A 27626-nucleotide genomic window follows, 5' to 3' on the forward strand; every position below is an offset into this window, starting at 1 on the left:
TCCTCCCGTCTTACATTGGGAGCCCCAGAGCTGAACACAGTAGTCCAGGTGGGGTCTCATGAGAGCAGAGTAGAGCAGAGAATCACCTCCCTCGATTTTCTGGCCACACTGCTTTTGATGCAGCTCAGGATATGTATGTACAAGGTGGTTTCCTGCAGCACCTGGGCACAAGACACTCAGTCTTCTCTGTAGCTGCCCTGGATAGACAGGCACTCTTGTACCCAGAGGTTGGAAGACAGGACAGTCTGTGCTGACCAGTCACAGGGCATAGACAGACAAGCATACTGACTATTTACTGTATACACTTATTTATTTATACACTATTTACACTCAATTGGTCCTTTTTTACTTATATATTTTCCCACACTTGTTCATGCTCAAATCACCTAAAACCCTCCTTTTCCCCACTTCTGAGTCCTCTCCTCATCCCCTAAATCCTGTCTGCCCCCAAACTGCTCCTCGTCTGCATTGCACATGTCCCACGCCCTGGACAATCCAAAAGATGATCTGGAAAGCTGCTCCTGGTAACTTGTGGCAGTAGATTACATGTCTAGACACCGGGGTTGAGCGTATTCTGGAATGGCCCTGGAAGGGCCCAGGGTAAGTGTTCAGCCCTCAGGGTCCTTGATTTGGGTTCCCATCTGCCACCTGTGTTCCTCCGGGCTGGTGAAGGAGTGCCTTTGATGGGCTGATGGTACCTGTGATGGGCCTGGGAGTAGCTGGACAGGGCTGTTTGGGCTCCACATTCTGCCATTGTCTCTCTGTACTCCTTTCTGGGTGTGCAGACAAGTTTTTATCACATAACCTAACACAGGCCACTCGTGTTGTTTACATGCTAGTTCAGCTTTCTCTGTGTGAATAAGTTGGTATCTGCAATAGGAGGTAGAAGGGAGGTCTTAAGAAGCACACACACACCTTTCAGGATGTTTTTGTTTTAATTCCTGATTGTCCTGCTCCAGGATGTTTTTGGTGTTACCTGTACCAGGAATGGGATCAGATCCTCCTTTGATTCCAGTCTGTGAAGCCTGTGGTGCCAGATGGGGAAGAACAATAGCTGTAGAAGATGTAGAAGCTGTAGAAGACGTTTGAAGATGTTCAGCAGACGTCAGCAAGGCAGAGACAGTATCATGGCTGAAACAGACCGATGCCTTATTTTCTTCTTTTTGCAGAAGTGTGTGTAGGACCAAGGCTTTTCCTTCAGACTCAGCTGAGGTATGATGGCTTTAAGTGAATGGTTTTAGCTGGAATACAAGCTATTTAATGTTTGTTGCTGGAAATGTTTGACCAGACCAGAGGTGTTTTTCCTTACTGCCATTATGTTTTAAGTCTTGGCTGCAGCAATGCCACGGCTTTGTAACAGGCATGGCATTGAAATGGTCTCTTCAGAGGACATTAGACTATCTATCAGATTATCTCTGTTACACAGAAGGCAGAAACTGGCTGATGTGGGTGTAGAGTCTCAACACTTACAGGGTGTTTTCAAGGTGGGGCAGGCAAACAAATAAGGGAGAACGTGTTACCCAGCCTTTTATTTTAGGGTTTGCCTACTCATAGTCAGTCTGTTAGGCACAGTTAAGTGTACATATGACCCGTGGCAGGTCAGAGGAAGTTTGGTGTAAATGCCACAGCACTGCACACTGCTTGGACCACACCATGGTGTTGAGGTGGTATCTGTCCCATAAGAATACTATTGGCTTACAAACTCATGTCTGAGCTGCCATCTTGAGTTGATGCAATGGACCTGGCCTGTCAGCCCTGGTTTCTGTAATGAACTGATAGAGATCCCTGAGTCTGAGGAGGAGGTCTATCATACATTCAGATCCATGTTGTTGGTAGGAATTTGACCGGTCCTACTCTGGATAAAAAAAATAGGGAAGGCATCAATACAGCAGTATGGCATGGATACAAGAATAGCATCATCTAGATCAGTGAGAACAGCAAAGTGAGGTGCAGCAGAAGGCGTTGTTGTTGCAATGAGTATTTCATATGGGTAAAAATTCCAGTAGAAGAAGCAGTTCACTAATAGAATCCTACAAATATTTGTGCTAGGTCTGTACTTTTCAACATCTTCACAATGTGTAAAAGAAGGCAAATGGGGAGGTGACAAAATAGTAGTATGCCAAACAGCAGTTTTTGTCCTGAGGGGAAACACTTCAGAAATTTATAAATGTAGAAATGGCCTGAAGGGAGTGATTGGGTCCTGCTTCTCCACAGTCTCTGCCTGGCCAGCTTAGAATATTTAGGTGACTTTAGGGAACAGAAGATAGAGAATGAACAACTACATGAGACAGTTGGTTTTGCTGCCCCTGGAATGTTTGCTTCCATATCACTTTGATGAACAAAAATTAAAAGCAGATCTCATTTTGGGTTTAAATGTCCTCTAAATTCTGTTTCAAAAAGTCTTGAAGAATTAGAGGTTTAACCTGAAAAAAGTCTTCTTGTAACTAAGCTACCTGACTTAATAGAATAATCAGTTACTAGACTGGATTACCATAAAATTCAATTAATTTTTGTTTTCTGGAAAGAACCTTTTAGTTAAAATCTAGTGTCTTCCTAAAGCAAAAATTTTAAGGCATAGTTACATGCAATTGCAAAGAAATAATCATTTTCTCCCTTGAGAAAATCATTTTCTTGGGTGAAATCCATGATGAAGATGAAGCAGGATGTCTGAACGAACCACTTTAACAGTGGCTGAAACACTTTGAAAATACCCGAAGTCAGATTTTTTCATTGATTGAATATAAATGTGTAAGGAAAAAATTTAAACCTTATAAGAATTCAGGATAGTGATTAAAATACAGCTCTGAACTTCTCATCTTCCACGAGAAAACCTCTACAATTTTTATTATCTAGACATTAACGATCTATAGATTGTTGAAGAACTAAACAGTAATTCAAATCAAAGTGATAGAATTTCACATTTTGTGCAATTATCTTTCACTTTGCAACACAGGAGGCATTTACTCTTCACTTTCTGCCTTGCCAATTTCACGGCTCTTTGCTCGGAGCTTGTTGACCTGTGACTCTGCAATGTCAGCCCGCTCCTCTGCTTCCTCCAGCTCATGCTGGATTTTGCGAAACTTTGTGAGATTGACATTGGACAGCTCCTCCTGTGGACAGGAAAAAAGTTAGGAAAACTTTAAAAATGTCATTTCCAATTTTCCTTCAGTGTGTTGATGTGAGATTCAATAAGGGAATGGGAAGATGCAGAAACATAGAATCAGGGTTGGAAAAGACCTCCAAGATCATCTGGTCTAACCATCACCCTACTACAAACGTTACCCACTAAACCATGTCCCTAAGCACCAGGTCCAACCTTTCCTTGAACACCCTCAGGGATGGTGACTCCACCACTTCCCTGGGCAACCAACTCTTCTGGAGAAGAAATGTCTCGTAATTTCGAACCTGAAACTCCCCTGGCACAACTTGAGGCCATTCTCTGTAGTCCTGTCACTAGTTACCTACAGGAAGAGACTGATCCCCAGCTCCCAACAACTTCCTTTCAGAGAGCTGTAGAGAGCAATGAGGTGTTCCCTGAGCCTCCTCTTCTCCAGACCAAACAACCTCAGTTCTCTCAGCCGCTCCTCATAGGACTTGTGTTCCAAGCCCTTCACCAGCTTTGTAGCTCTTCTCTGAACATGTTTAGGGCCTCAATTTCATTTTGTAGTGAGGGGCCCAAAGCTGAACACAGTACTTGAGGTGCTGCCTCACCAGAGCAGAGTACAGGGGAGCAATCACCTCCCTGGTCCTGCAGGCTACACTATTCCTGATACAAGCCAGGATGTCATCGGCCTTCTTGGCCACCTGGGCACACTGCCAGCTCATGTTCAATCAAGCATCAATCAGCACCCCCAACATCCTTTTCCTCCACATAGCTTTCCAGCCACTCTCCCCTCAAGCCTGTAGCATTGCATGGGGTTGTTGTGGCCAAAGTGCAGGACCTGGCACTTAGCCATATTGAACCTCATCCCACTGGCCTCTACCCATTGACCCATCCTGTCCAGGTCCTTCTGCAAGGCCTTGTACAGGATAGGTCGATGGGCAGAGGCCAGTGGAATGAGTTTCAGAATGTCACTTGTCACCCACAATTTCTTATCCGGAAATTATATTAAGTTTATCAAATTCATGCTGATTTCTTTAGAAAACTCACTAAAACTAATTTAAAATAGTTTTTGAATGTTTAACAATAATTTGTTCTTATTGTAACACTATGCTGGACATACTGTGGTATTTTGCCTTTACATAATGAAAAAAATCAGACTGTGTTAGTATGTAATTCTGTCCAATACTTCTGGGGGGAATCCAAAGAAATTACTTAAATGCTAAATATTTAGATGGTTAATAATACAGGAGAAGAATATATGACTCTCTGAATATGAAGTGAATATATGATTCTCTGAATATGGACTTCAAAATTTCTGAATAATTATACATAGAATGATAGAAGCATCTAGGTTGGAAAAGACCTTCAAGATCATCAAGTAAAACTGTCAACCTGACATACTGACTTACATCACTCAACCATGTCCCTCAGTGCCGTGTCCATACATCTCTTAAATACCTCCAGGAATAGGGACTCCACCATTTCCCTGGAGTTCCAAGCCTGTTCCAGTTCTTGAGTACCCTGTCCGTAATGAAATTCTTTCTGATATCCAATCTAAACCTCCTCTGGTGCAACTTGAGGACAGTTCCTTGCATCTTATCATTTCTCACCTGAGAAAAGAGACCAACACCTTCCTCACTGCAACCCCATTTCAGGTAGTTGTAGAGAGTGCTGAGGTCCACTCTCAACCTCCTCTTCTCAAGACTAAACCTCAATTCCCTCAGTTGTTCCTCAGATGTCTTGTGTTTTAGGCACTTCAACAGCTTTCTTCCTCTTCTCTGCACATGCTTGAGCAGCTCAATATTCTTGTAGTAAGGGGCCCCAAACTGAACACAGTATTTGAGGTATGGTCTCACCAGTGCTGTGCACAATGGAATAATCACTTCCCTAGCCCCACTGGCTATGCTATTTTTTATGCAGGCCAGGATGCCATTGGCCTTCTTGTCTACCTGGCATACCACTGGCTCATGTTCAGCCAGCTGTCAACCAGCAGCACCCCAAGTCCTTTTCTGCTGCGTAGTGTTCCAGCAACTCTTGTCCAAGCCTATACCACTGAACAGGGTTGTAATGACCCAAATGCAGGACCGGGCATTTAGCCTTCTCGAATGTCATGTGATTGAACTTGGCCCATCTGTCTAGACTATCCAAATCCCTCTGCAGAGCCTTCCTACCCTCAAGCAGATCAACAGTCCCACCTAACTTGGTACCATGTACAGGCTTACCAAGGGTGCACTTAATGCCCACATCCAGGTCACTGATAAAAATGTTAAACAAAATGCTCCCCAATACTGAGCCCTGGAGAATGCCACCGGGGACCAGATACCTGGCTGGTCACCTGACAAATCTGGTGACCTCGGTGGTTACAGCATTAGTGGATATGGGAAGAACAATTGACATCACCTACCTAGATTTGAGACATTTTACACTGTTTCCCACGATATCCTTGCCTCTAAATTGGAGAGACATGGATTTGATGGATGGACCACTCAGTGGGTAAGGAATTGGCTGTATGGTTGCACTCAAAGAGTTGCAGTCAACAGCTCAATGTCCAGGTAGAGACCAGTAACAAGTGGTGTTCCTCGGGGGTCAGTACTGGGACCAGCACTACTTAACATCTTTGATGGTGACAGGGACAGATTGAGTGCTTCCTCAGCAAGTTTGCTGATGACACCAAGCTGTGTGGTGCGGTCGACACGCTGGAGAGAAGGGATGCCATCCAGAGAGACCTGGACTTGCTTGAGAGTTTGGCCTGTGCAAATCTCATGAAGTTCAACAAGGCCAAGTGCAAGGCTCTGCATCTGGGCTGGGGCAATCTCAAATATGAATATAGGCTGTGTAATGAGTGGATAGAGAAGGCTCTGGGGAGACCTTATAACAACATTCCAATACCTAAAGGGGACCTACAAGAAAGCTGGAGAGGGACTCCTTACCAGGCGATAGTGATACAGGACAACAAGTAATGGCTTTAAACTAAAAGAGGGTAGGTAGGTTTAGATTATATATAAGGAAGAAATTCTTCATGATGAGTGTGGTGAGGCACTGGAACAGGTTGCCCAGATTCATTGTGGATGCCCCATCCCTGGAAATGTTTAAGACCAGGTTGGATGGGGCTTTAAGCAACCTGGTCTAGTGGGAGGTGTCCCTGCCCATGGCAGGGGGGTTGGAATTATATGATCTTTAACATCCCTTCTAACCCAAGCCATTCTATGTTTCTATGATTCTACCAAATGAATTGAACTCCATTCACTAGGACTCTTAGAGCCTAGCCATCCAGCCAGTTCTTCACCCAGCAAATTGTACACCTGTCCAAGCCATGAGCAGCCAGTTTCTCCAGGAGAAGGCCGTGCCAAATGCTTTACTAAAATCCAGGTAAAAAACATCCACAGCCTTTCTCTCGTCTAATAAGCAGGTCATGTTGTCATAGAAGAAGATCAGATTAATCAGGCAGGACCTGCCTTTCATAAACTAATGCTGGCTACTTCTGATCACTTGATTGTCCTGTATGAGCCATGTGATGACATTCAAAATGACCTGTTCCATAACCTTCCCTGGTACTAAAGTCAGACTGACAGGCCTGTAATTCCTGGGATCCTCCTTCCTTCGCTTCTTAAGAGTCAGGTGTATTGAGGTTCCCCTCCTGTGGCAACTTTAGTCTAAATGTCCTTTCAGCAGCCTGGCAAGCCTGTAAACAAAGATGGTCTTCCCCTCCTCCAACAGATGGACCCCATCAATTCCCAATACCCAGGTTATCTCAGAGAGTCACATCATTTAAAAAGCCAGATCCCAGGCTATAAGATCAGTAGTACCATAAGCATGCATTGATCTGCCAGCTTCAATGGGTCCTTTTAAAGTCGCTTCCTTTGACTGGTAGGATCAAAGAGCAGATCACCTGTGCTCCAGAGCCTCTTAAGGCTGCTCCAATGGCTTACAGCTGCTCCAAGGAACTTTTAATTCCATTAAATCATTTTTCACTTATTTACTGCTATTAAATTATGTATTACAACTTTTTTGAAGGCAGTTCTGTTTTCTGCATGAGGGAATGATGAAATATGAAATAAAGAAAGTTAAAGAAAGAAGTGTTACTCTTAACCTTCAACATTCTTCCCAGTGATGCAACAATGCTCAGAACAAAAGGTATTCTACACCTCTATACATTCCTGATCTTTTCTGTACTGCACAGCCAGAAAATGACAAAAAAGTTACGGTCTTGAACAGAGCTAGGCATAGGAAATTATCAACACCTCTGCCACGAGGGAGACTGACTCTGCTCACAGCAATACTTACAGCCTCCTCAGCTTGCCTCTTGTAGGACTTCACTTTCATTTGCAGCTTGTCGACCAGATCCTGGAGCCTGAGAACATTCTTCCGGTCTTCCTCAGACTACAGACAATGTTAAACAACAGCAAGAAAATGGTAAATAATAGCAACGCTTCTTTTGCTATCTCCCTAAATTTCTTCTAGATGAAACAGAGAGAGTTACATGCCTTACAGAGCACCACTGTTCGTTTGGACAGAGCTAAAAAACTTGCTGACTGTGTCAATGACTAACTGAGAAGGATGGAAAGAAAACCCTCATGAAAGCACTATGCCAACACATTGACCTCCAGAGAGAAGGGTGTGTAACCACAAAAAAACCCTCTTCTACCTTACCTGGTAGGTCAGCTCCTTCACCCTCCTCTCGTACTTGCGCACACCCTTCACAGCTTCAGCGCTGCGCTTCTGCTCAGCATCAACCTCCCCTTCCAGCTCCCGCACCTGCAATGAAAAATCTGTCTTTGGAGCTTCTTTGGTATTTCTCCAAGGGACGTGCTCACTTGTGCACAAATACCAGCCCCACGCACCCTGGCCTCCAGCTTCTGGATTTGCTTCTTGCCTCCCTTCAGGGCCAGCTGCTCAGCCTCATCCAGACGCAGCTGCAGGTCCTTCACTGTCTGGTCCAGGTTCTTCTTCATTCTTTCCAGGTGAGCACTGGTGTCCTGCTCCTTCTTCAGCTCTTCTGCCATCATGGCCGCCTGGAGAAGAAAGAATCAAAGGCGTTTTGCAGATGAAGACATTTTTTTGTGGGGGGGGATACATCCACCATCATCAGGGAAAGGAGCCCCCAGCTCACATCTGTGATGGCCTTCTTGGCCTTCTCTTCAGCATTGCGGGCTTCCTGGATGGTGTCTTCCATTTCACCCTGAATTTGGGCAATGTCTGTTTCCAGCTTCTTCTTGGTGTTGATTAAGCTGGTGTTCTGTTTGAGAAAAAACATAGTGTTTTCTCCAGCAGCTTTAATATACCATCTCTGGCAATAAATAATTTCCCTACTTTTATTTAAAGTTCTGTTAACGTGTTATATGAAGAATATACACTGCTGATTAACAGCTGCGGTAGAAGACTGCCAAAGAGTCATTGAGATACACTTGTTAAAAAATGAAAATAGATTTAATGATTATGTCAGTTCTCTAAGAAATGTTTTTTACATTTCCCTCTGAATTTGGGAAATAACTGTTTCCAGCTCCATCTTGGTGTTGATCAAGTTGGTGTGCTGCTGAAGAGCAAAAACATCACAATTTTTTTTCCATTGCCTTGTAATATCAAATCAAGAACACTGCAAAATATTCTTTTTTTAATGTAAATTGTGCCATCAGGTCCCATGGAATTCTGTTCTAAAGGAGCTGTAGTGGTAGCTATTAGTTTGTTAGCTCCTTAGCTAGTTTAGCTAAGTAGCTGTTAGCTAGTTTCTTAGTGATGAGCTCCAATGTTTCAAGAATGTCCTCCAAAAAATTTCCACACAGTTTGTGAGTCAACACAGAAGGAATTTATACTTGCAAAGAAAAACAACATAATCTTTCCTTATCATTTTCAGTCTAGTGGCAGTTCCACAGAATACTTACACTAACTTTGCTAAAAGATGTTAAGGACAGTATTAGTGTATTCCTGTTTGAACATAATTCCTGTGATAAGCATAATCATCGACCTAAGTGTGACTTTACAATCTCAGACGTAGGAAAGCTGGTGAACTTACAGAAGCAATAGGGCATGAACCTCCAATTCTCCTCTTAATTTATTACTTTTAAAATAATCTCTACTATAGTCTAATGAATTCCATCTTGTTTCTGAGGCTGAAAACTCACTTTTAGTATTTCTTATCCATACTGTGACCTTTGCAACATATAACTTAGTAAATGCTCTTACACTTACTTATAACTACTAACTACACTTATAACTAACTAAATGCTGTTACACTTCAGCTAGTCTCCAGGTACTTCCTTTGTATGGAGTAGAAATATAAATATTAAATATATTTGTTCACTGACCTGGGTATGGAGGAGCTGCACACGCTCACTTGCATCCAGAAGCTCCTGTTCAGCCACTTTCCTTGACCGCTCCGTCTGCTCTAGGGCTGCCCGCAGCTCCTCAATCTCAGCCTGCAAGAGGTTTGCTCTGCGCTCCACCATGGCCACCTGCTCCTTCAGGTCCTCCTGTGTTCTGAGAGCATCATCCAAGTGTATCTGGGTATCCTGCAGTACAAGTGAAAGAAATTATAAGCAGACCATAGTCCTTTGGAACAGAAAATTTTAGCCAAGACTTGTCTATGAGCATCTTTAGTTCAATGGACCTTGAGCACGCCCTGTGTGTTTCTCAGATTCTTTTGTGCCTCTGCAGCCTGGCGGTTGGCATGGCTCAGCTGGATCTCTATTTCATTCAGGTCTCCCTCCATCTTCTTCTTCAGCCGCAGGGCTTCATTCCTGCTCCTGATCTCAGCATCCAGGGTGCTTTGCATGGACTCCACAATTCTGAGATGATTTCTCTTCAGCTGGTCAATTTCCTCATCTTTCTCTGCTATCTTCCTGTCAATCTCAGTCTTGACCTGGTTGAGCTCAAGTTGGAGACGTAGGATCTTTCCTTCTTCATGTTCGAGGGAGGCCTGTACAGGAATGAATGCAAATTAAATACTTACGTGAAAAATATTGAACCTCAAGCTCTAAGTAAAGGAAAGTGTAATGTTTCTGATGATATCTCTACAGTTTTATAGAAGCATTCTTATCCTCTTGTATCTGGAATGACTTCACAGTGCTTATAACGAGATAGAGATCCAAGACCTGTAAGACAGAAATAAATAATGCCAGCTACCTCTGCTTCCTCCAGAGCAGCCTGAAGTTCTGATTTCTCCTGCTCAATCTGCTTCTTGACTTTCTCCAGCTCATGAATTGCCTTTCCTCCCTCCGCAATCTGCTCCGTGAGGTCAGAAATCTCCTCTGTGGAAACAAAAGATGAACAGCATTTTCATACACAGGGCAAAAGGGGAAGCGCCCTGCCACACCGAGGCAACAGGCATCTTTGCAGACCTGGAGGCAAAAAAAAAACTGTGGAAAGTCAGACATGATTGTGAGAAAGCTCTGCCAGGAGTAGAGGACCAGCAACTTACGCTGCAAGTTCTTGTTCTCACGCTTCAGCGTTTCCAGGTGGTCCAGGGACTCCTCATAGGCATTCTTCATCTTAAACAGTTCCGTGCTGAGAGAGCGAGACTCCTTCTGGGAAGCTTCCAGCTCAGCCTGTGTTTCCTCGTACTTCTGCTTCCACTCTGCCAGGATCTGAGGAGCAACAAGGCGTGAGTGGCAATTGTGGTGAGATGCTCTGCCCAGGATCCACACACTGGAGGTCAAAATACCTTGTCAAAGTTCTTCTGCTTCTTGTCCAGAGCTGCACAGGCAGCATTTGATCGCTCCACATCAATCATCAGGTCTTCCACCTCGTTCTGCAGCCTCTGCTTTGTCTTTTCCAGGGAAGCACATTTGGCGTTGACAGCTTCAACGTGTTCCTCTGCATCCTGCAGGCGCTGTGCTAGTTTCTTCCTGGGAGGTGGTAAGCACAGTTCCCAGTGAGAAAGCAAGTTCTCAGTCAAAAAAAAAAAACATACAGCCTGTGTGTGGTTTTTTTTTTTTTTTACAGGAGAGCACACTTGGCCACTTTGTACTGTGTGACCCCCATTTACACAGAGTGTAAGACCTCTTCTAGAGAGTCATAGTATTTCTGTGTTTGAATGCTGGGCCCTAGCAAGTCACTCTCTGCTGTTCACTCTGGTATTCACTCTAGCACTGGTCACTCTTCTGTTCTGCGTCTGAAGAGCTTTGGTGCTTCTGCTTTTCTCAGTGCACATTCTCTCTTGGTTATATTTTCCCTCTTCCTGCCACCCCACCCCAAAGTGCAGCATTGGATTCTTCCTGACACTATTATAGTGGTCTCCTGAAATTTCCATTGTTACTTTCTCTCAGCCTTCTGCACTTTCCCCACGCACTTGGCCTCCTCCAGCTCCTCCGTGCGCTGAATAGCGTCTGTCTCATATTTGGTTCTCCACTGGGCCACTTCGCTGTTGGCTTTGGACAGGGCACGCTGCAGCTCTCCCTTGGCTTCCTGCTCCTCCTCATATTGTTCCCGGAGCAAGTCACAGTCGTGGCGAGCAGACTGCAAGGCGTGGGCCAAGGCGTTCTTGGCCTGGGGGAAAAATAGTTGTGGGACAAAGAATAGAAATCTCCTGGGAAATGTGGAAATGTCCTGACTGAAATGTTATTGGACACTGGATTATTCTCCCATGAGAATGATGGCAATGTATTGAATGAGGATGGGAGAGCTGGGAATTTGCAAAATGGAAGTCTAATGGATAGATGGTAGGTGTCAGGGAGCAAAGGTAAGTTGCACTGAATGAACTAAGTGCTTGTGGTTTTTTCCCTCTCAGCATGGTGTCTCTGTAATCTCATATGTGTCTGAAGCACATTTTGGTGAGGAAAAATCCAGTGGACAAGACAGAATTTGGAAAGCCTCCTCACCTTTATCTCTTCTTCTAAGTGCCTCTTGAGTTCCTCAATCTGTTGGGTGAACGCCTGCTTGCCTCTTGATAGCTGAGAAATCAGAGCATCTTTCTCCTCCACCTGGCGTGAATATTCACCTGGGAAAGTTTGCAGATACATAGGCCTTTCATTCTCATTGCTGGCAGTGTTGTGCATAGTTAGGGCTTTAAGACAGTGTGTTTAGCAGAGCTTACTAAAGCATATGATCTTATTACATACATTTCTCCTTACTACATTTTGATCTTATTCCATAATTTATGTATCTATTTATTCCATAATTTATGTATCTATTTATTACATTCATTTTATTACATACATTTATGTATTTTATTTATTATTACACACACTTTCAGATCTTATTACATTACACGATCTTATTACATATATTTTCTCCTTACATTTCTCACATTTGTGTTGGACAGGTCATGTGCCCAGAAGGGTCATTTCTACACTGAGTAAGAGAACCTTTGTATGACTTTTTAAAACTTATTAACCTTGATAATTAAATGAGTATGAAAGTTATTTTGTTAAACAAAATTGTATTCCTTTCTTTGAATATTAGTCACTGATCCTCATACACACCTCTGAATAAAATATTCATTTTAGAGGTAGGACATGAGATACATCATTCCCCCTTTGTTGATATCTGAGCATTCTTGCTTTATGTTTGCACTAAGTTTGGTGGTCAGTTCAAGCTTACAACATGAATACTAAATGGTGCATGTGCCAAGGTATATATTCCCAACGTCTCCTGAATTTCTCCTGTGAAGCAGAGGGAAGAAGTCTAGGTTATGAGAGAGATGAATTCTTCCTTCAAACTAGAACGCCTTAATCATATAATTGGTTCTGTGCTAGACTTGCTTGTGAATATGTGCAATTCTCTGGCACTGGGGAGCTTAGCACTGGACACAGCATGCCAGGTATGACCTTACCAGTGCTGCAGAACAGGGAAGGATCAACCTCCATTCATCTGCTGGCAATACTCCTAATGCAGCCAGCAGATTCTGTTGGCCTTCTTTGCCACATGAATACATTGCTGGCTTTTGTTTAACTTGGTTTCCACCAAGACTCCAGGTCTTTGTATTTCCTTTTTACCCCCCTTTTTTAAGCCCTTTTTTTTTATTTATTTACAATGTTCTCTTAAAAAACATAAATGTCGTACCAGATTCTGTTTGTAGACGAGCTTTCTGAGCACTGATGTCATTAATTGTGCGTTGTTGCTCCTCCTCCTTTGTTTTAAACTCACTGAGTTGATCTTCTAGGGAACGACACATCTTCTCCAAATTTGCCTATTTTCATGAAGAACAGAATGAAGGATAATCGGTGGTTCAACACAATTACTGGAATCTGAATTCTCATGAAGAGAGTTCAAAGAGAGTCAAAATGTCTCAGTTCTATAAAACTTGCATCTCCAGTTCCAATATTTGTACAACTAATTAACATGCACCCAGTTTCTGAAATACAAGATGATGGCACACTGTAACAGGGGGCATTTCTGTTTGTCACTTACAGATTACATAATTGAAGTATTTACAGGAAGAGAAGAAAAATATGAGAAAAAAGAAATGTAGGATAGGAGCAATTTCTAGTTGAAAAAAAAAGCTAAAAAACTGTTAATGTCAGTATCATTCAGTATAATATTGTGAACCAAACAGTGAGAACCAAGAATCGTAAACGAAGCAAACATATAGTGACCCAAGCAATGACAGTCCATAGATCCTTAGGTTAGGTGCTTCAGCTAAAGATACATGACGTTCAGAAAAAGGAACAATTATTATACTACTATTAAAGAATTTAAACACAAATTCAAGTTGTAAAGAACTACTATATATTTTAAAATATGACTAACTTAAATCTTAAAACAGGAGTACTTGATTAAGCTTGAACTACTGTGAAGATGTATTTCAGTACCTTGGCTTTGGAGACAGACTCCATGTTACTGGCCAAGTCATCTATCTCCATCTTCAGCTCACTCTTCTCCTTCTCCAGCTTCTGCTTGACTCGTTGCAGGTTGTCGATCTGCTCCCCAAGCTCAGCTGTGCTGTCTGCGTGCTTCTTCCGCAGGGCGGCAGCTGTGGCTTCGTGCTGCAGCGTGGCCTCTTCGAGGTCGCGGCGCATCTTCTGAAATTCTGCCTCACGCTTCTTGTTCATCTCAATCTGAGCTGCCGTAGCCCCCCCTGCTTCTTCCAGGCGCTCGCTGATCTCCTCCAGCTCCCTGGAGAGGTCAGCACGGTGCTTCTCTGCTTTTGCCCGAGAGGTTCGCTCTGCCTCAATTTCCTCCTCCAGTTCCTCGATACGGGCCTGGGGAAAATGCAAGACCCTTCACACCCATGCCCTCCTTGTACTTATGTCCTTCTGAAGGGTAGAAGGGAAGGACCAGAGACTTGCCTGCAGCTCCTTGATCTTCTTCTGTAATTGCATGCCCAGGGCTTGCTCATCCTCAGTTTTGCTCTGGATCTGGCTGATTTCAAAGTCTTTCCTTTGCACAAAGCATACAGTGTTAACACCTGAATAAAACTACCTAGTAAATCCATGTTATTAGTCCCACAACCACACTTACTTTTTCAGTTTCTCATCCAGCTGCTGCTTATCATTTTCCAAGTCCATTGTGGATTCCTGGGCCATCTTTAGGTCTCCCTCAAGTTTCCTCTTAGCCCTTTCAAGGTCCATGCGCAGTTTCTTCTCTTGCTCCAGGGACCCTTCCAGCTAAACACAACAACACCATCAATGCCAGGCAGGTCAAACTCCATACCTGTCCTGTCTTGCTGGAGGCACGTGTGCTTACATCATCCACTTGCTGCTCCAGCTTGGTTTTTGCTTTGGTCAATGTATTGACTTTGTCCTCTTCGGCCTGCAGGTCGTCCAGTGTCTGCTGGTGGGCTTCTTGGAGGGCTTTCTTCTCTTTTGTCAGCTTGGCAATGGTCTCATCCAGGGATGCCATCTCCTCTGTGAGATTTTTCACCTTTGATGAGAAGGGAGCAAGTGTAATTAAAACAAGTAGGTACAAGACTCCCATAATAGCACAGTGTGAGTGACGTCTTCTGCCTCATACCTTGTTTTCGGTGGCATGTTTTTCCTTCTCAACCTTGGCCAATGTTAACTCCAGGTCATCAATGTCTTTCTTCAGCTCTGAACATTCATCCTCCAGTTTCCTCTTCTTGGCTGTCAGCTCAGCATTCATCTCTTCTTCATCTTCTGCTCTCTCTGTCAGCTCCTTAATTTTGGCTTCCAGCTGGATTTTAGTTTTGATGAGCTGATCACATCTTTCTTCAGCATCAGCTAAACCATCAGCTTCCTGCAATGATTCATTAGAATAAAATATTTCTCAAAATTCTGTTTGTATGTCAGCCATTATTTTTTCTCCTTTTTTTAAAGCAAGGTATTTTTATTTTCAAAGCAGCTTCATAATGATGTTTCAAGTTAGAACTCTTTATCATAAGAGTTTATTTATTTTATTTTTTTATTTATTTTTAAATAAGAGTATTTTATTTTTTGATTTATTTTTTTTTATACTGTTTATTTTGGAATGCCTCCAGCCCTGAAGACAGGTGCTAAGTAATAGTATAGTAATAGGCGCTAAGGATATATATATATGTATTTTAATTTTATTAGTGTTACATTGCACTGGATCTATGAATGGCATAGAGTTCTGCTGAAGTCATTGGAGTACCATATAGGCAGATTTCTCATCATTCAGCATTTAAAACTTGAATGCTAAGCGCTCCGACATTCTGCTGAGAAATACTTATTATAAATCTCACAAAATAATTTACTTAGCATAAATTCATCTTTAATACAAATCTTTTAGTTTTAGTTTAGGGGAAAATTTTGTGTTGAGATCACTGTTTCAAAGGCATCAACTGCATCAGACATATGTGTAGCCGTTGTGGTCAGGAAGTACAGTTTGGAAAGAAGACTGCTGTTTAGCCAGTACAAATTGCCTGAATTTGCAGGCATGGAAACTTTGAAGTCCTTGGAGAAGTAACATTTATTTTCTTTGTACTCCATGTTCTTTTCCTTATGGTTCTAACAAAGAGCAGAGATACCATCCAGGCAGAAGGCTTCCTATGGCTCAGCAAGATGGCTAGTCTGGGTTTTATCTCACCTAGATTTATTTATCTGATATGTAACTTCCTGTAACTGAGAAGATCAAGATGCAGTTGATTTTCACTACTTCCCCCGCCCGCAAAAAAATATTTTTTTGGATGAATTGTATCAAGAATGAGTTACTTCTTGCTGAAGACAAGGAGAGTAAGGCTACTAACTCAGATTTATACTCTACATTTATACTGTAGACATCAAAATAGGATCAGATAAATCCTAATCTTTTGCTAGTAAAGACAGCTCTAAGGGTATCATTGTTGCTATAATTTTATCTCCTGGGAAAAAGGGAAGGAGACTCCACTTTCATCACTGTTTTTCCTGAAGAGGCAGGAATGAAAAATGCTGTAGAAATACCTCCCACTCTCAGCCCCTCTTACTTACTCCAATAGAATCCATTTGTAATTCCCCAAATCAAGATTTCAGTTGGACATCCAGACTAACTTCATTCATCAGATGATAACATATCAAAATTATATAGTAAATAAGGTTACATAAAGACATAATAATTGCTTCTCTAAGTTGTCTATATGATTTAAAACAATATACTATAAACAGTAGGGTTTACTAACTGGAAATGGATTAGCTCTCTCTTGATTTAAAAGTGTAAGGAACAAGCTGCAATAACGACTTGCAAATTCCTTAATATTTATTTATTCCAGCTTAGCTTTTCTATATGGTTTTCCTTCCTATTTTATTATTTACATGTTGTTCAAAATAATACTGGTTTGGAATAATGTTTCTGTTACCAAGACATATGGATTATTTTACACGGGGCATTATAAGCCAAAAGCATTAGCAACACTCACTGCCTGTACTTGGAGCTGTAGATCATTTTTCTCTTGAAGCAGGGAAACCATTTTCTCCTCCAGCTCCTTTCTCTTTGCCTCAGACTTTGCAAGCTCTTCCTTGGTTTTCTCAAACTCTTCCTTCATGTTTGCCATCTCCTTCTCTGATTCTGCACTCTTCAGCAAGGGCTTGATCTTGAAGAACAGCTTCATCCAGGGCCAGTGTTTAACATTCATGAATGCACGTACGTTGTACTGGATACAGAATATAGAGTCCCTGAAAGGTAAAGAAAGTGTTTTATACTTTTGAATGTATATTACATAATTAACTTGTATATATAAATATGTATAATATATAGTGACTGTTCTATATGTAATACTTCATAGTAATAGTTCTCTATATAATGAATTACATACATACAGACATATACATATTATATATTTTATGTATATGGGAAGCAAATGTCCTGTTGTGATGTAGAGATGGCCAACCTATATGGACAGTTTTGAAGTCCAGATTTTGGACATGAACAGCTTCCATGGCCTATATATCTGAATTCTGGACATTTACAGAATTTAGCCATTTATAGAAATTAGCAAAAATAACTACAAAGAGTGACATAATTTAAAGAAGGTCTTTTCTTCTTCTTTTTTTTTTTTTTTTCCATCCATAGTGGTAAAATGAACTAATAACAAACAAATGAGTTTCATCGAGAAGGAGCTCATTTTCAGTTTTGTTCACACCATTGGTATGTTAGGAGGATTGGCCCAGCATGCCAAATAACTGTATGTAACTACCTCCTCTCCATCATTTTTTTGAACTCCACTCTCATCAGGAAGCCTCGGCACCTGGCCTGTGTACGGGTTATAAGCTGTGCCAGCTTGTCATCTCTCATCTCCTCCAGCAGTCCCAGCAGCCCAGCTTTGAAGAACACCTTGAGAAAGGAAATGGTTGCAGCACATAATTGTCAGGTACTGCAAAGTACAGATACACAGCATTTCAGTCAATAAGTATTTATACCTTGGTGTGACCAAATTTGTATTGGGTGTGATCCACATCAATAGATCCGAGGAGCTTCTCAGAAGCCTTCTTGCTATCAATGAACTGTCCCTCTGGGATAGCACTGGCATTAAGCACCTTGTACCTATGGGAGGAAGTAGAATATGAAGAACAGCTTCCTGAAAGCTCATTCAAGCCTGTACAAACTGATTTCATTGTTAGGATTTTCTGCAGAGTGGTCTTGAGTGGATGAGAAGTGAGTAAGCCTGAACTCTACTCTTTTGCTTAGAAATGATATTTCCACGGATAAATGTTTTTAGAGTAAAACTTGCACTTTCTTTAGTCCTGAAATCCTTGACAAAGAATGAATACAGATTTCCACAGGTAACTACTGGCATATTTCCCATGTCCTTTTATTTAATGAGTTATCTTCAAATGAGAACTCTATGTACAAGAAAAAAATGTTTGGGAATGAGAAACAATTCTTCACCCAGATAGTGTCAGTACATACTCTTGGAGCGTATTCCAGCTGATACAGAGCAAGAAGCAAGACCTTTTGATATTATTTGGTTTTCCAACATTTTAGTCTAGAACATTTTGTAGCTGCTTGATTCACATTTGTGTGCTGATGGCTGCAAGTCATCCTACTTTGCTACCTAGAAGTTAACAAAGTCCAAGCTGGTCAACATTCTTTCTGGATAATTAATTAAAAAATGTTTTATCACAGAAGAAAAAGAGAGGGAGAGGGAGAGGGAGAAGGAGAGGGAGAGGGAGAGGGAGAGGGAGAGGGAGAAGGAGAGGGAGAGGGAGAGGGAGAGGGAGAGGGAGAGGGAGAGGGAGAGGGAGAGGGAGAGGGAGAGGGAGAGGGAGAGGGAGAGGGAGAGGGAGAGGGCAGGAATAAATAAAAATAATTGCCATTTGGAAATGTCTTTTCTTCTAGCTACCTATTGAAAGAAACTGGATGACTAACTTGGACAACAGACTTTTATATGCCAGTTATGTAGTTACTGTGAACTATGTATATGAATGAATATGTATATGTATGAATACTATGAATATGTAGTTACTATGAACCTTCCCATAACCCCCACAGAATTTAAAACAGTTAGTAAATGCAAACTGTTCAGCAAGGATATGATGGAGGGTGGATTAAGGGAAGACTGACCTCTGTTTGAAGTCTGCATAGAGTATTCTGCTGGGAAATCCTTTCCTGCAAATTCTGATCCCTTCCAGCACACCGTTACATCGTAGCTGGTGAAGCACCAGCTCATGTTCCATGGCACCTAACAAATGATATCATGAATTGGTACTTCATTGTATCGCACAGAGATGGATAGATTCCTTACATCATGTAACCTGAACAACTTACCAGGTGTTTTTGTTTCATTGGGAATGAGGCACCGCACAAAATGTGGATGTGTGCTTCGCAGATTGCTCATCAGTTTGTTTAAATTTTCCTTAAGAGCAAGAGCAAAGATGGATTAAAACCACTGTAATAAGATCATGATCAGAACAATCTTTTGGGCACTTCTGAAGTAATTCTTCCAATAATTCAACGAGAATCCTTCTTTGTTATGAAGTGCATGCCTTTACCCTTTCTGAACATAAAGATTTTATATACTAGATTGATCTAAAACTTTTTATGTACAGAATTTTCTATATCTTTGTTCACAATGCTGTAGAATTTATAATGATTATTCTAAAGTACCCGGAAAAGAGCCGAGACAGTTTGGAAAGAAGAACCCTTCTTCTTGCCACCTTTCTTGCCACTGCCACCACTCTCTGAAAAATAATACAAAAAAAAAAAAAAGAATTGAACAACAAAAACCTGATTAGAATTTGAAAAACTTTGTGTGTCCATCTTAATAAATAGAAAATGTAATAATATGAGCAAAATTCATAAATGCCTAGAGCGTTTATCGTTTCAAAGATTGTCTTCAGATAATAGCTGAACAAAATCTAATGACTTTCTTATGTAAAGAAAATTAAAACAGGAAATAAAATGCAACATCCTGTAGAGTAGGAAAATTAAGGAATTAAATAACTCATGAATGAATACATCAAGTACATCAACATAAGTGTCTTTCCATAACTTTATATCTAAAACTATGCATAAATTTAATGTCATGGTGATGGGTTTGATAGTATTTCTTGAAGTATTTGGGAATGTTTTATTGTAGAAATTATCTGCTGTGTCACAGATCCTGTGCAAATTTTCTTTCTGATCTCCACTCTGACAACACACCTATAAAGGTCTCTAGAAAAATCTAATATCCTTTATTAATCTGAGTGACTGAGCGCCAAAAAGTAGAGAAGGTTTTCGGCACACAAACCTTTCATTATATTAGGAAACCTTTTGTGTATACAAACCATATTTTCCATATATTTTAAACTATTGTGGTTAAAGTAATACTAGCTACACTGACTTATGAAAACAGAAGTCATACATTTATAAAATTTAAATATTGTTAATATTGTTGCAAAATACTGCAAAATATTATTGCAAGTCGTTTTTTTTTTTTTTTTTTTTTTTTTTTTCCTCTGTAAACTATAGGAGAATTGATTTAAAAGAAATCACCTGCTTCTGCCCCACCAACAGAGGCAAAGAGTAAGGCCAGTGTCTTCAGGGATGACTTCTGGTACAGGCCCACAACAGTTTCATTCAGGGGGTCCTTGTTCTTCTCAAGCCAGCCAGTGATGTTGTAGTCCACTGTGCCAGCATAGTGCACAAGTGAAAAATGGGCCTCGGCCTTGCCTTTGCCAGGCTTGGGCTTCTGGAAATTGTTGGACTTGCCCAGATGCTGGTCATAGAGCTTGTTCTTGAAAGAGGTGTCAGTTGCCTTGGGGAACATGCACTCCTCTTCCAGGATGGAAAAGATTCCCATGGGCTGGAAGAAATAGCAAAACATGAATAAAGGAAGTGAGGATGAGGGAGACAGAATATAAGACAGAGGAATGGAAGATAAGGTGATACAAAAAAATCCTCCTCAGAGTGTGTCATCTCATTTTTTTTTCCAGAAAGTGCATTTTGTTAGTGGATATATCATCAGATACATGTAAACAAGTTCACCTATCTATTTCAGGATTTTAACGTAGTAAAGAACTGGCATGTAGAAATTCACTGTGTGCATGTTAGTTGAAGACTGAAAATGAAATGAATGAAAGTAAGATATATGAAAATACACTCAGGTTTGAGGAAGAAAGAGTTTACGTTAAATAAATGCTTCTTCTTTGAAGCAGGATAGAAAATTTCTTCAAACATTAAAATAGAAGCTGTTCAGTGTAATTACCCTCTCGGCATAAATTAAATGAATACATACATTTCAGTATGGATTCTAAGACAGACTTATTACTATGACTAGGACTGAAATTTTTGCCCCCCTGTGAATCATATGCACTACTCAACAGAAGCACACAGGCAGTGATGTAAGGAACAGATTAACCACCTCATGAACATACACATGAAAACATATATGGAGTGCTCACAGTCCAAAAAAGTTATGTGCTGCATTAAATGTGGGTGCCACATATTAAAGTGGTCATTTCAGCATAGAAAATTCAGCAAATTTTGGAAAAACTCAGCAAATCTCAGCATAGAAATTTGCTTTTACATATGAAAAGCTATTAAGTGTACAATGTCCAAGAACCTTCTCAATGAGTTCAATGCAGGCAGCCAGGTCCATCCCAAAGTCAATGAACTCCCAGTCAATTCCTTCCTTTTTGTACTCCTCCTGCTCCAGCACGAACATGTGGTGGTTGAAGAACTGCTGCAGTTTCTCATTGGTGAAGTTGATACACAGCTGCTCCAGGCTGTTGAACTGCAGAATGCAAAGAGATATATTGACTTTCAAGGTTCAGTTCCATGAACACTTTGCATGTTCCAATATGTTTTATTTTCAACCCATCAAGGTCTCCATGATTTGGATCCTGAATGTGGACCTGGACAGTTGACTGGGGCATTCCATCCTCTAATATAACTACACTTTGGAGCGATAGCCCCACCTGAACATACTTCTGAGCACTGAAAAATATTGAAGAGCTTAGTTCAAAATGCTAGTCATCACAGTTCTTTCCCTGCTATGATTTAGCTATACTGATAGACTGTTCAGAGGGAATCTGGCTTCAGCATTAACAAAATCTTCAAGATGACAAGTTTTAATTTCCTCATAATTTGTCTTACCCATCAGTTGTTAAACATTCTGATATCACTCTTCAATGCAAATTTAATTTCTGCATGGAACAACAGACTACAAAAAACCTGTAACCCTTATGGGTAACTAGCCAAAAGAGTGCCATTCCTACAGAAATGTTAGGAATATCCAACAAATAAGAAAATCCATAAAGAAATATAAAAAAGAAATATTCGAGTTTCTTAATGCCCATTCCGTGAAACTTATATGAAGACCCTTCTCTTACATCAAAGATCTCAAAGCCAGCAATGTCCAGGACACCAATGAAGTACTGTCTGGGTTGCTTCGTATCCAGCTGTTGGTTGATGCGAACAACCATCCATAAGAACATCTTCTCAAAGACAGCCTTTGCCAAAGCACCTACTGAATTGTATACCTAAATCAAAACCAGAAAGTATGCAGTTATCATGTGGAGCAAAAATGGAAGTCCAGTGTCTTTGTTATCAAAACACTTCTTGCCAGACACCAAATTTTTCTTACCTGCTGCACGGTTTGACCCTTGGTTACATATTCATTCCCAACCTTGACTCGGGGGTAGCACAGGGCCTTGAGCAGGTCTGCTGAGTTCAGACCCATCAGGTAGGCAGCCTTGTCAGCAACTATACAAACACACAGCGGCAGTGTGTATTAGCTTACCAGCAGGTCTATCTCGTAGAAATTCAGAATGTCTTCTGCAGAAATTATAAATACTCTAAGACACATACATAAAGATACAGAACCTTCTCTTGATTTGATAGGAGATATTGATATGTCTCTTGATAGGAGACACTACTGTGTTTGTTGTTGTTTTAAAGACAAAACAACAACAACAACAAAACAACTAGTAGTGAAAGGCAGTTGTAGTCAAGATAAGAAGGCCAATTAAGACAAAAATGTAACATATTTGTATTTCGTCATAAGCAGCATTCCCCAGAAGCTGTGGAGCATTTGCGTTGGGTATATTTTCTTCACCATCGGCTTATTTTGAATTTTATTGAATGAAAATTTAATTTAGAGGCATTTAGGTAGACAAAACTAAAGAAATGTTTTAAAAGAGAAAAGGGAAAACTAAGTCTGGGATGATAGTGAGCTTGTAGACAATCACAGATGTTCTCAGAACCAGACAGTGCAATCTCTTTCAGTGACTGCTGATAAAGCAACCTTAAAAACATAATACTCAAGAGACGACAATGCTTAGGTGTCAATTATGCCTTAAAGAACCTACACCTGAAATGAATACCAGTTTTTAGAAGTGCATGCTCAAGCAGAATTCAAAAGGTTTGTCATTTTACTTTCTACTATTACCTGTAACAATGAATTTAGATGCGGACCCTGTTAACAGGCATGGCATGCAAAACGCTTTGCCCAAGAATGCCTATATATATCATGTGAAAACACAGGAAAAAAACACAGCAGATTGCTGCATTAATATTTGAAATGTCCAAACATCCTTAAATTGCATCAATAGATATTCAGGTTAGAAACAGAAAAGAAAATCCAATGAGTAAAGATAGCGTAATACTGGAATAAATTGCTTGTTTTCCTTGGTGCCTTCAAAAGAATGCAAAGTAGGAAGAAATGCACACTAAATGAAGTAAACAGAGGGCAGAGAAGATAAACTGCCACAGTCTTCTCCTAGGTTTAAGAGCAAGCAGAACTGGCACAATAATAGATGATTCTGCCACACTGAGAAATTTGTTCACAGGTTCAGAGTAATGGTCAAACTTTACGTTGACCTGAGACTCGGAAACAAAACTGATTTCAATGGAATTGGTGTTGCATACACGGCTCCAAATGCTTCCAAGATTTGGTCAGCAAAATACCACACCTGACATCACTTAAGCAGATGGAAGTGCTATATTGTACTATGAATATTCATCATTATCAGATTCATTGCTATTGTATCCCATGCATTTTCACTTAACGCCTTAACCTTCCTAAAAAGCAAATGAAAACAAAACAAGAACCTCCCCCTGACAATAAGACACATTCGTAATATACAAAAATAACTCTGGTTTCATGAAAATACTTCCATGACCTTGTAAAGGAATATACCTTTGAACAATTCTAGGCAAAGCAAACACAGCAGACATATGTTAGCTGCCTATTTTTCAAACGGAAGTCCTGGAAACATGCTGAAACTCTACAGAAAATGTAGAACGTAAGAGCCATAGCTGCAGTATTAACTGATGTTCCTTTTTAACCTTCTACGCAAAATAGAATAGCACAATGCTCTCACTTCAGGCACTAGGAGTTGCTTGCAAGAATACTGGCTTTGGGGTAGAACAGCTTCAGGATTTTGGCTTAGTTTTACCTGGAATCAATAGCTTTAGGAGGTGACGACAGCAGATATAAATGACTGTTTTCTCCCTGGGTACTTAAACTTAAGTCAGTGAGCACAGTGGCTCTTGGTTATGAGCCACATCTGGGAAGCTGCCATTCAGTAGAGCAGCAAAGCCCAACTTTCTTCTGCCTGACTACTACTCTGTCAGCAGATGGAAGTGTGGTTTGGGATTTACTGATCCTTATACTTTGCATAGTCCAAAGAAACCTACATCTTTTGCTCAGTTGTGTTCTTCCAGGGAAGACCTCTTGTTAGGACACACTGATGTGCTGCAATACTAGCATTGGGGGAAAAATGCAGATGGAGTCCATGATTCTGACTGATTCTGATTCTGAATCATGGATTCACGACATGAATCATGACCCTGAGTCATGGACCCTGAACCCTTCCTGTAGTAGTGAGTGTTTCAGTATTTACTGTAGTAATAATACCTTCGGTGCCGTCTGGCTCTGCCTGCTCTTCACGCTGTTTCTGCTTAAACTTCAGGTTCCCGTAGTGCATGACAGCCCCCGTCAACTTGTAAATGGCTGTTTTTTCATCAGGAGTGAAGCCCAGGATGTCAATGGCACTCTAACGAAGGAATAATTAAAGAATACGTAAAAGCAAGGACCATGCCTATCTATAGATCGGAGTCCACCTAAGAAACCTTCTGTGCATTGCTTACGTCTGTGGCCATCAGCTCTTCCTGGTCATTAATGCTGGCAACCGTGATCTCCCCTTGACTCACATACTGGTAGTCATATGGGTTGGTGGTGATCAGTAGCATCTCTGAGAAGAAGGACAAAACATATACAGATCAAAAGACTATTGGCATGGAAAGGAATGAAAAATGTTGCTCAGTGAACTGTGTCTGGAGAAGTTACTGGTATTTCCTACCAATTAGCTCTGGCTTCTTGTTGGACATGATCTGATAAAATATGTGGTAGCTTCTTTCAGCCTTGAGCTGGAAAGTGACCCTGGACTTCTCCAGCAGATCTGGGAAGGACGGTAGGAGAGAGTTAGCACAGGAACTGAGGATCAAAGTCAGAAGGAATGTGGTCAGGCCTGGAGGCCTGGTCTTACATGTTTCAATGTCAGCAGAAGCCAGTTTTCCCGTGGCACCAAAATGGATTCTGATAAATTTACCCTGAAATTAAATAATAATAATAATAATAATAATCATAATAATAAAAGATCTAGATCCACCTCACCAACTCTGACTGCATTGTGTTGATAAGAATAAAGTCATCTTTTCTTACGCCAGGCGACAACTTACAAAGCGTGAGGAATTGTCATTCCTCACAGTCTTGGCATTACCAAAAGCCTCCAACAGGGGATTGGCACTGATGATTTGATCCTCAAGTGTCCCCTAAAATAGAAACCTCAATGTCATGTTATAGGTCAGAAATCAATCAGACACTTGCAGGGTCCTACTTCTAGGAGCCCACCTGCATCTTGCCAGACTGCTCCTCCTTCTTCTTATCCCCACTAGCTGCAATTGTTGCAAAGTACTGGATGACACGCTTTGTGTTCACAGTCTTCCCTGCACCGGATTCTCCGCTGTCAAATCAAACATGGAACCAGAGAGCGTGTGGTTCCTGGACATGGGGCAGCCCCTCAGGGACTTGAGTAGGGAGTGAGTGTACTTACGTGATCAGGATTGACTGATTCTCACGGTCTGCAAAAAAAGGCAGAATGAAAGTTTTAGCCATTGTCCTGAATAGCACTGACCTGACTGAAAAGTAAAGCTGTAAATGTAAGCTGGGGCTTCTTTGGAAAGTCTAAGCACTGACTCCTAGAAGACAGTACTGGATTTCCTTCCACATCCCTCAGTAGTAAGTATAAGCTCTGCTGGACCCACGCAACTGTCAGAGGCACATGGTCCTCGGACAAACTGTGTATGCACTTGCCCTTCACACAGTTCTCATCAAGGAATCGAATCAAACTGCCTACCTGTGATTAGGTAAAGGACTGCATGGAATAATAATATTTTCTATTCCCTCAATGTAAAAAAGTAGCAAACAGTGAGTCCAGTGTTTCTTTCTGCGATGGGAGAGTGTGGAATTTGGTACAATAATACACAGTGCTGAATCTATGCATGCTTCTGGTACAGTTTGGCTTGCAATTGTCAATTTCTCTCACTCAGCTCCATGGTGTTTGAAGCTGTCTTGTCACATGCTCCAGTAAAAGCAATGAGGCTTTTTGGTTTAGATTGCTTTGAATGAGATCAGGCACTCACCAGTCAGCATGAACTGATAGGCATTGTCAGAGATGGAGAAGATGTGTGGAGGGGCCTCCTGGCGCTTTTTGCCTCGGTAGGCCAACACCACCTCCGGGTTGTACACCGGCAGCCACTTGTAGGGGTTGACGGTGACACAGAAGAGACCCGAGTAGGTCTGCGAGGAAGGGAGACAGCACGTTGGCTTCTGCTCAGCCTGGCACAGCAGGCCTTCCAGCTACCCAAAGGAAGACAGCTGCTGGTACTTACGTAGATCATCCAGGCTGCATAACGCTCTTTGAGGTTGTACAGCACAGCGGGTTCGTGGAGGTGGGTCATCATGGCCATGTCCTCGATTTTATCATACTTGGGAGGGTTCATGGAGAAGACCTGATCATCCTTCACGGTCAGAGTCTGCCAAAGAAAAGAAAGAACCATATTTGTCATCTAAGAGTCTAGCGTAAGATTAAATTGTATTCTTAAGCCTTGATTTTTTTACTCACTTCTCCTGCTTCAGTCTTGACAGTGACCTTTCCTGCTTCTTTGCTCTGGATTGTGCTTTTCACATAGGATTCTTTAGCATGCACCACAAAGACTGATGACTTGGCATCAAAGGGCTTGTTCTGGGCCTCAATTCTCTCTTTTTCTGACTTTCGGAGGTAGGGAGCTGCCTCCCCAAAGATGGCCATATCAGCATCTGTAGCCATGGCTGGTGTTTACTGGGAGTAATGCAGCAAGTATCTGTGAGGGTATGAAATACGTTATTTGGCCTTGCAGAACCTCATGAGATTCGCAGAGGCCCACCTCTCAGTCCTGTCTAGGTCCTTCTGGATGGCACCCCTTCCCTCCAGTGTGTCAATCACACTACACAGCTTGGTGTTGTGAGCAAACTTTCTGAGGGTGCACTCAATCCCACTGTGTGGGGGATGTCCATGTCACTGACAAAAATATTAAATGTTCACATTACTATATGTATCATCTAATTTAACTGACTCGTTCTTTCATTCTTCTGCTATTTTAGATCTCTGTTCTATAATATTCTTTCCTTTATATCTTTTTTATAGAGTGAGAACACTAGGCCTAATATACT

The 27626-nt window shown here is 41.4% G+C and overlaps 1 protein-coding gene and 2 long non-coding RNA genes across 3 annotated transcripts in view; 2 read left to right on the top strand and 1 right to left on the bottom strand.

Moving 5' to 3' along the window:
* The first annotated feature begins 7 nt into the window (after nt 1–7).
* The window catches only part of LOC310884252, a 76938-nt gene continuing 49319 nt past the window's right edge, over nt 8–27626 (top strand). Inside the window, exon 1 of the long non-coding RNA XR_014574101.1 lies at nt 8–1212. This is a non-coding gene — a long non-coding RNA (uncharacterized lncRNA). The remainder of the gene's footprint in view (nt 1213–27626) is intronic.
* On the bottom strand, nt 1200–27244 carry LOC310884247 (myosin-1B-like). The gene is given in 39 exon segments (XM_083805744.1): nt 1200–3110; nt 7388–7483; nt 7754–7858; nt 7945–8115; nt 8214–8339; nt 9406–9609; nt 9708–10016; nt 10223–10347; nt 10518–10683; nt 10761–10944; nt 11388–11584; nt 11917–12035; nt 13100–13226; nt 13849–14238; nt 14326–14416; nt 14498–14643; nt 14723–14899; nt 14990–15232; nt 16848–17103; nt 17625–17761; nt 17848–17971; nt 18992–19117; nt 19119–19154; nt 19156–19283; nt 19535–19608; nt 20405–20714; nt 21474–21644; nt 22243–22392; nt 22497–22615; nt 24771–24909; nt 25004–25107; nt 25216–25314; nt 25402–25465; nt 25595–25687; nt 25767–25878; nt 25969–25996; nt 26558–26714; nt 26807–26950; nt 27040–27244. Coding segments are annotated over 39 exon segments (5901 nt in total). The 5' UTR covers nt 27244; the 3' UTR covers nt 1200–2960.
* LOC310884251 lies at nt 16997–25127 on the top strand. The gene is made up of 3 exons (XR_014574100.1): nt 16997–17110; nt 17663–17798; nt 24826–25127. It is a non-coding gene; the product is annotated as an uncharacterized lncRNA (long non-coding RNA).

This window comes from Anser anser, assembly GCF_964211835.1.
Source record: "Anser anser genome assembly, chromosome: 19".
NCBI lineage: Eukaryota > Metazoa > Chordata > Aves > Anseriformes > Anatidae > Anser > Anser anser.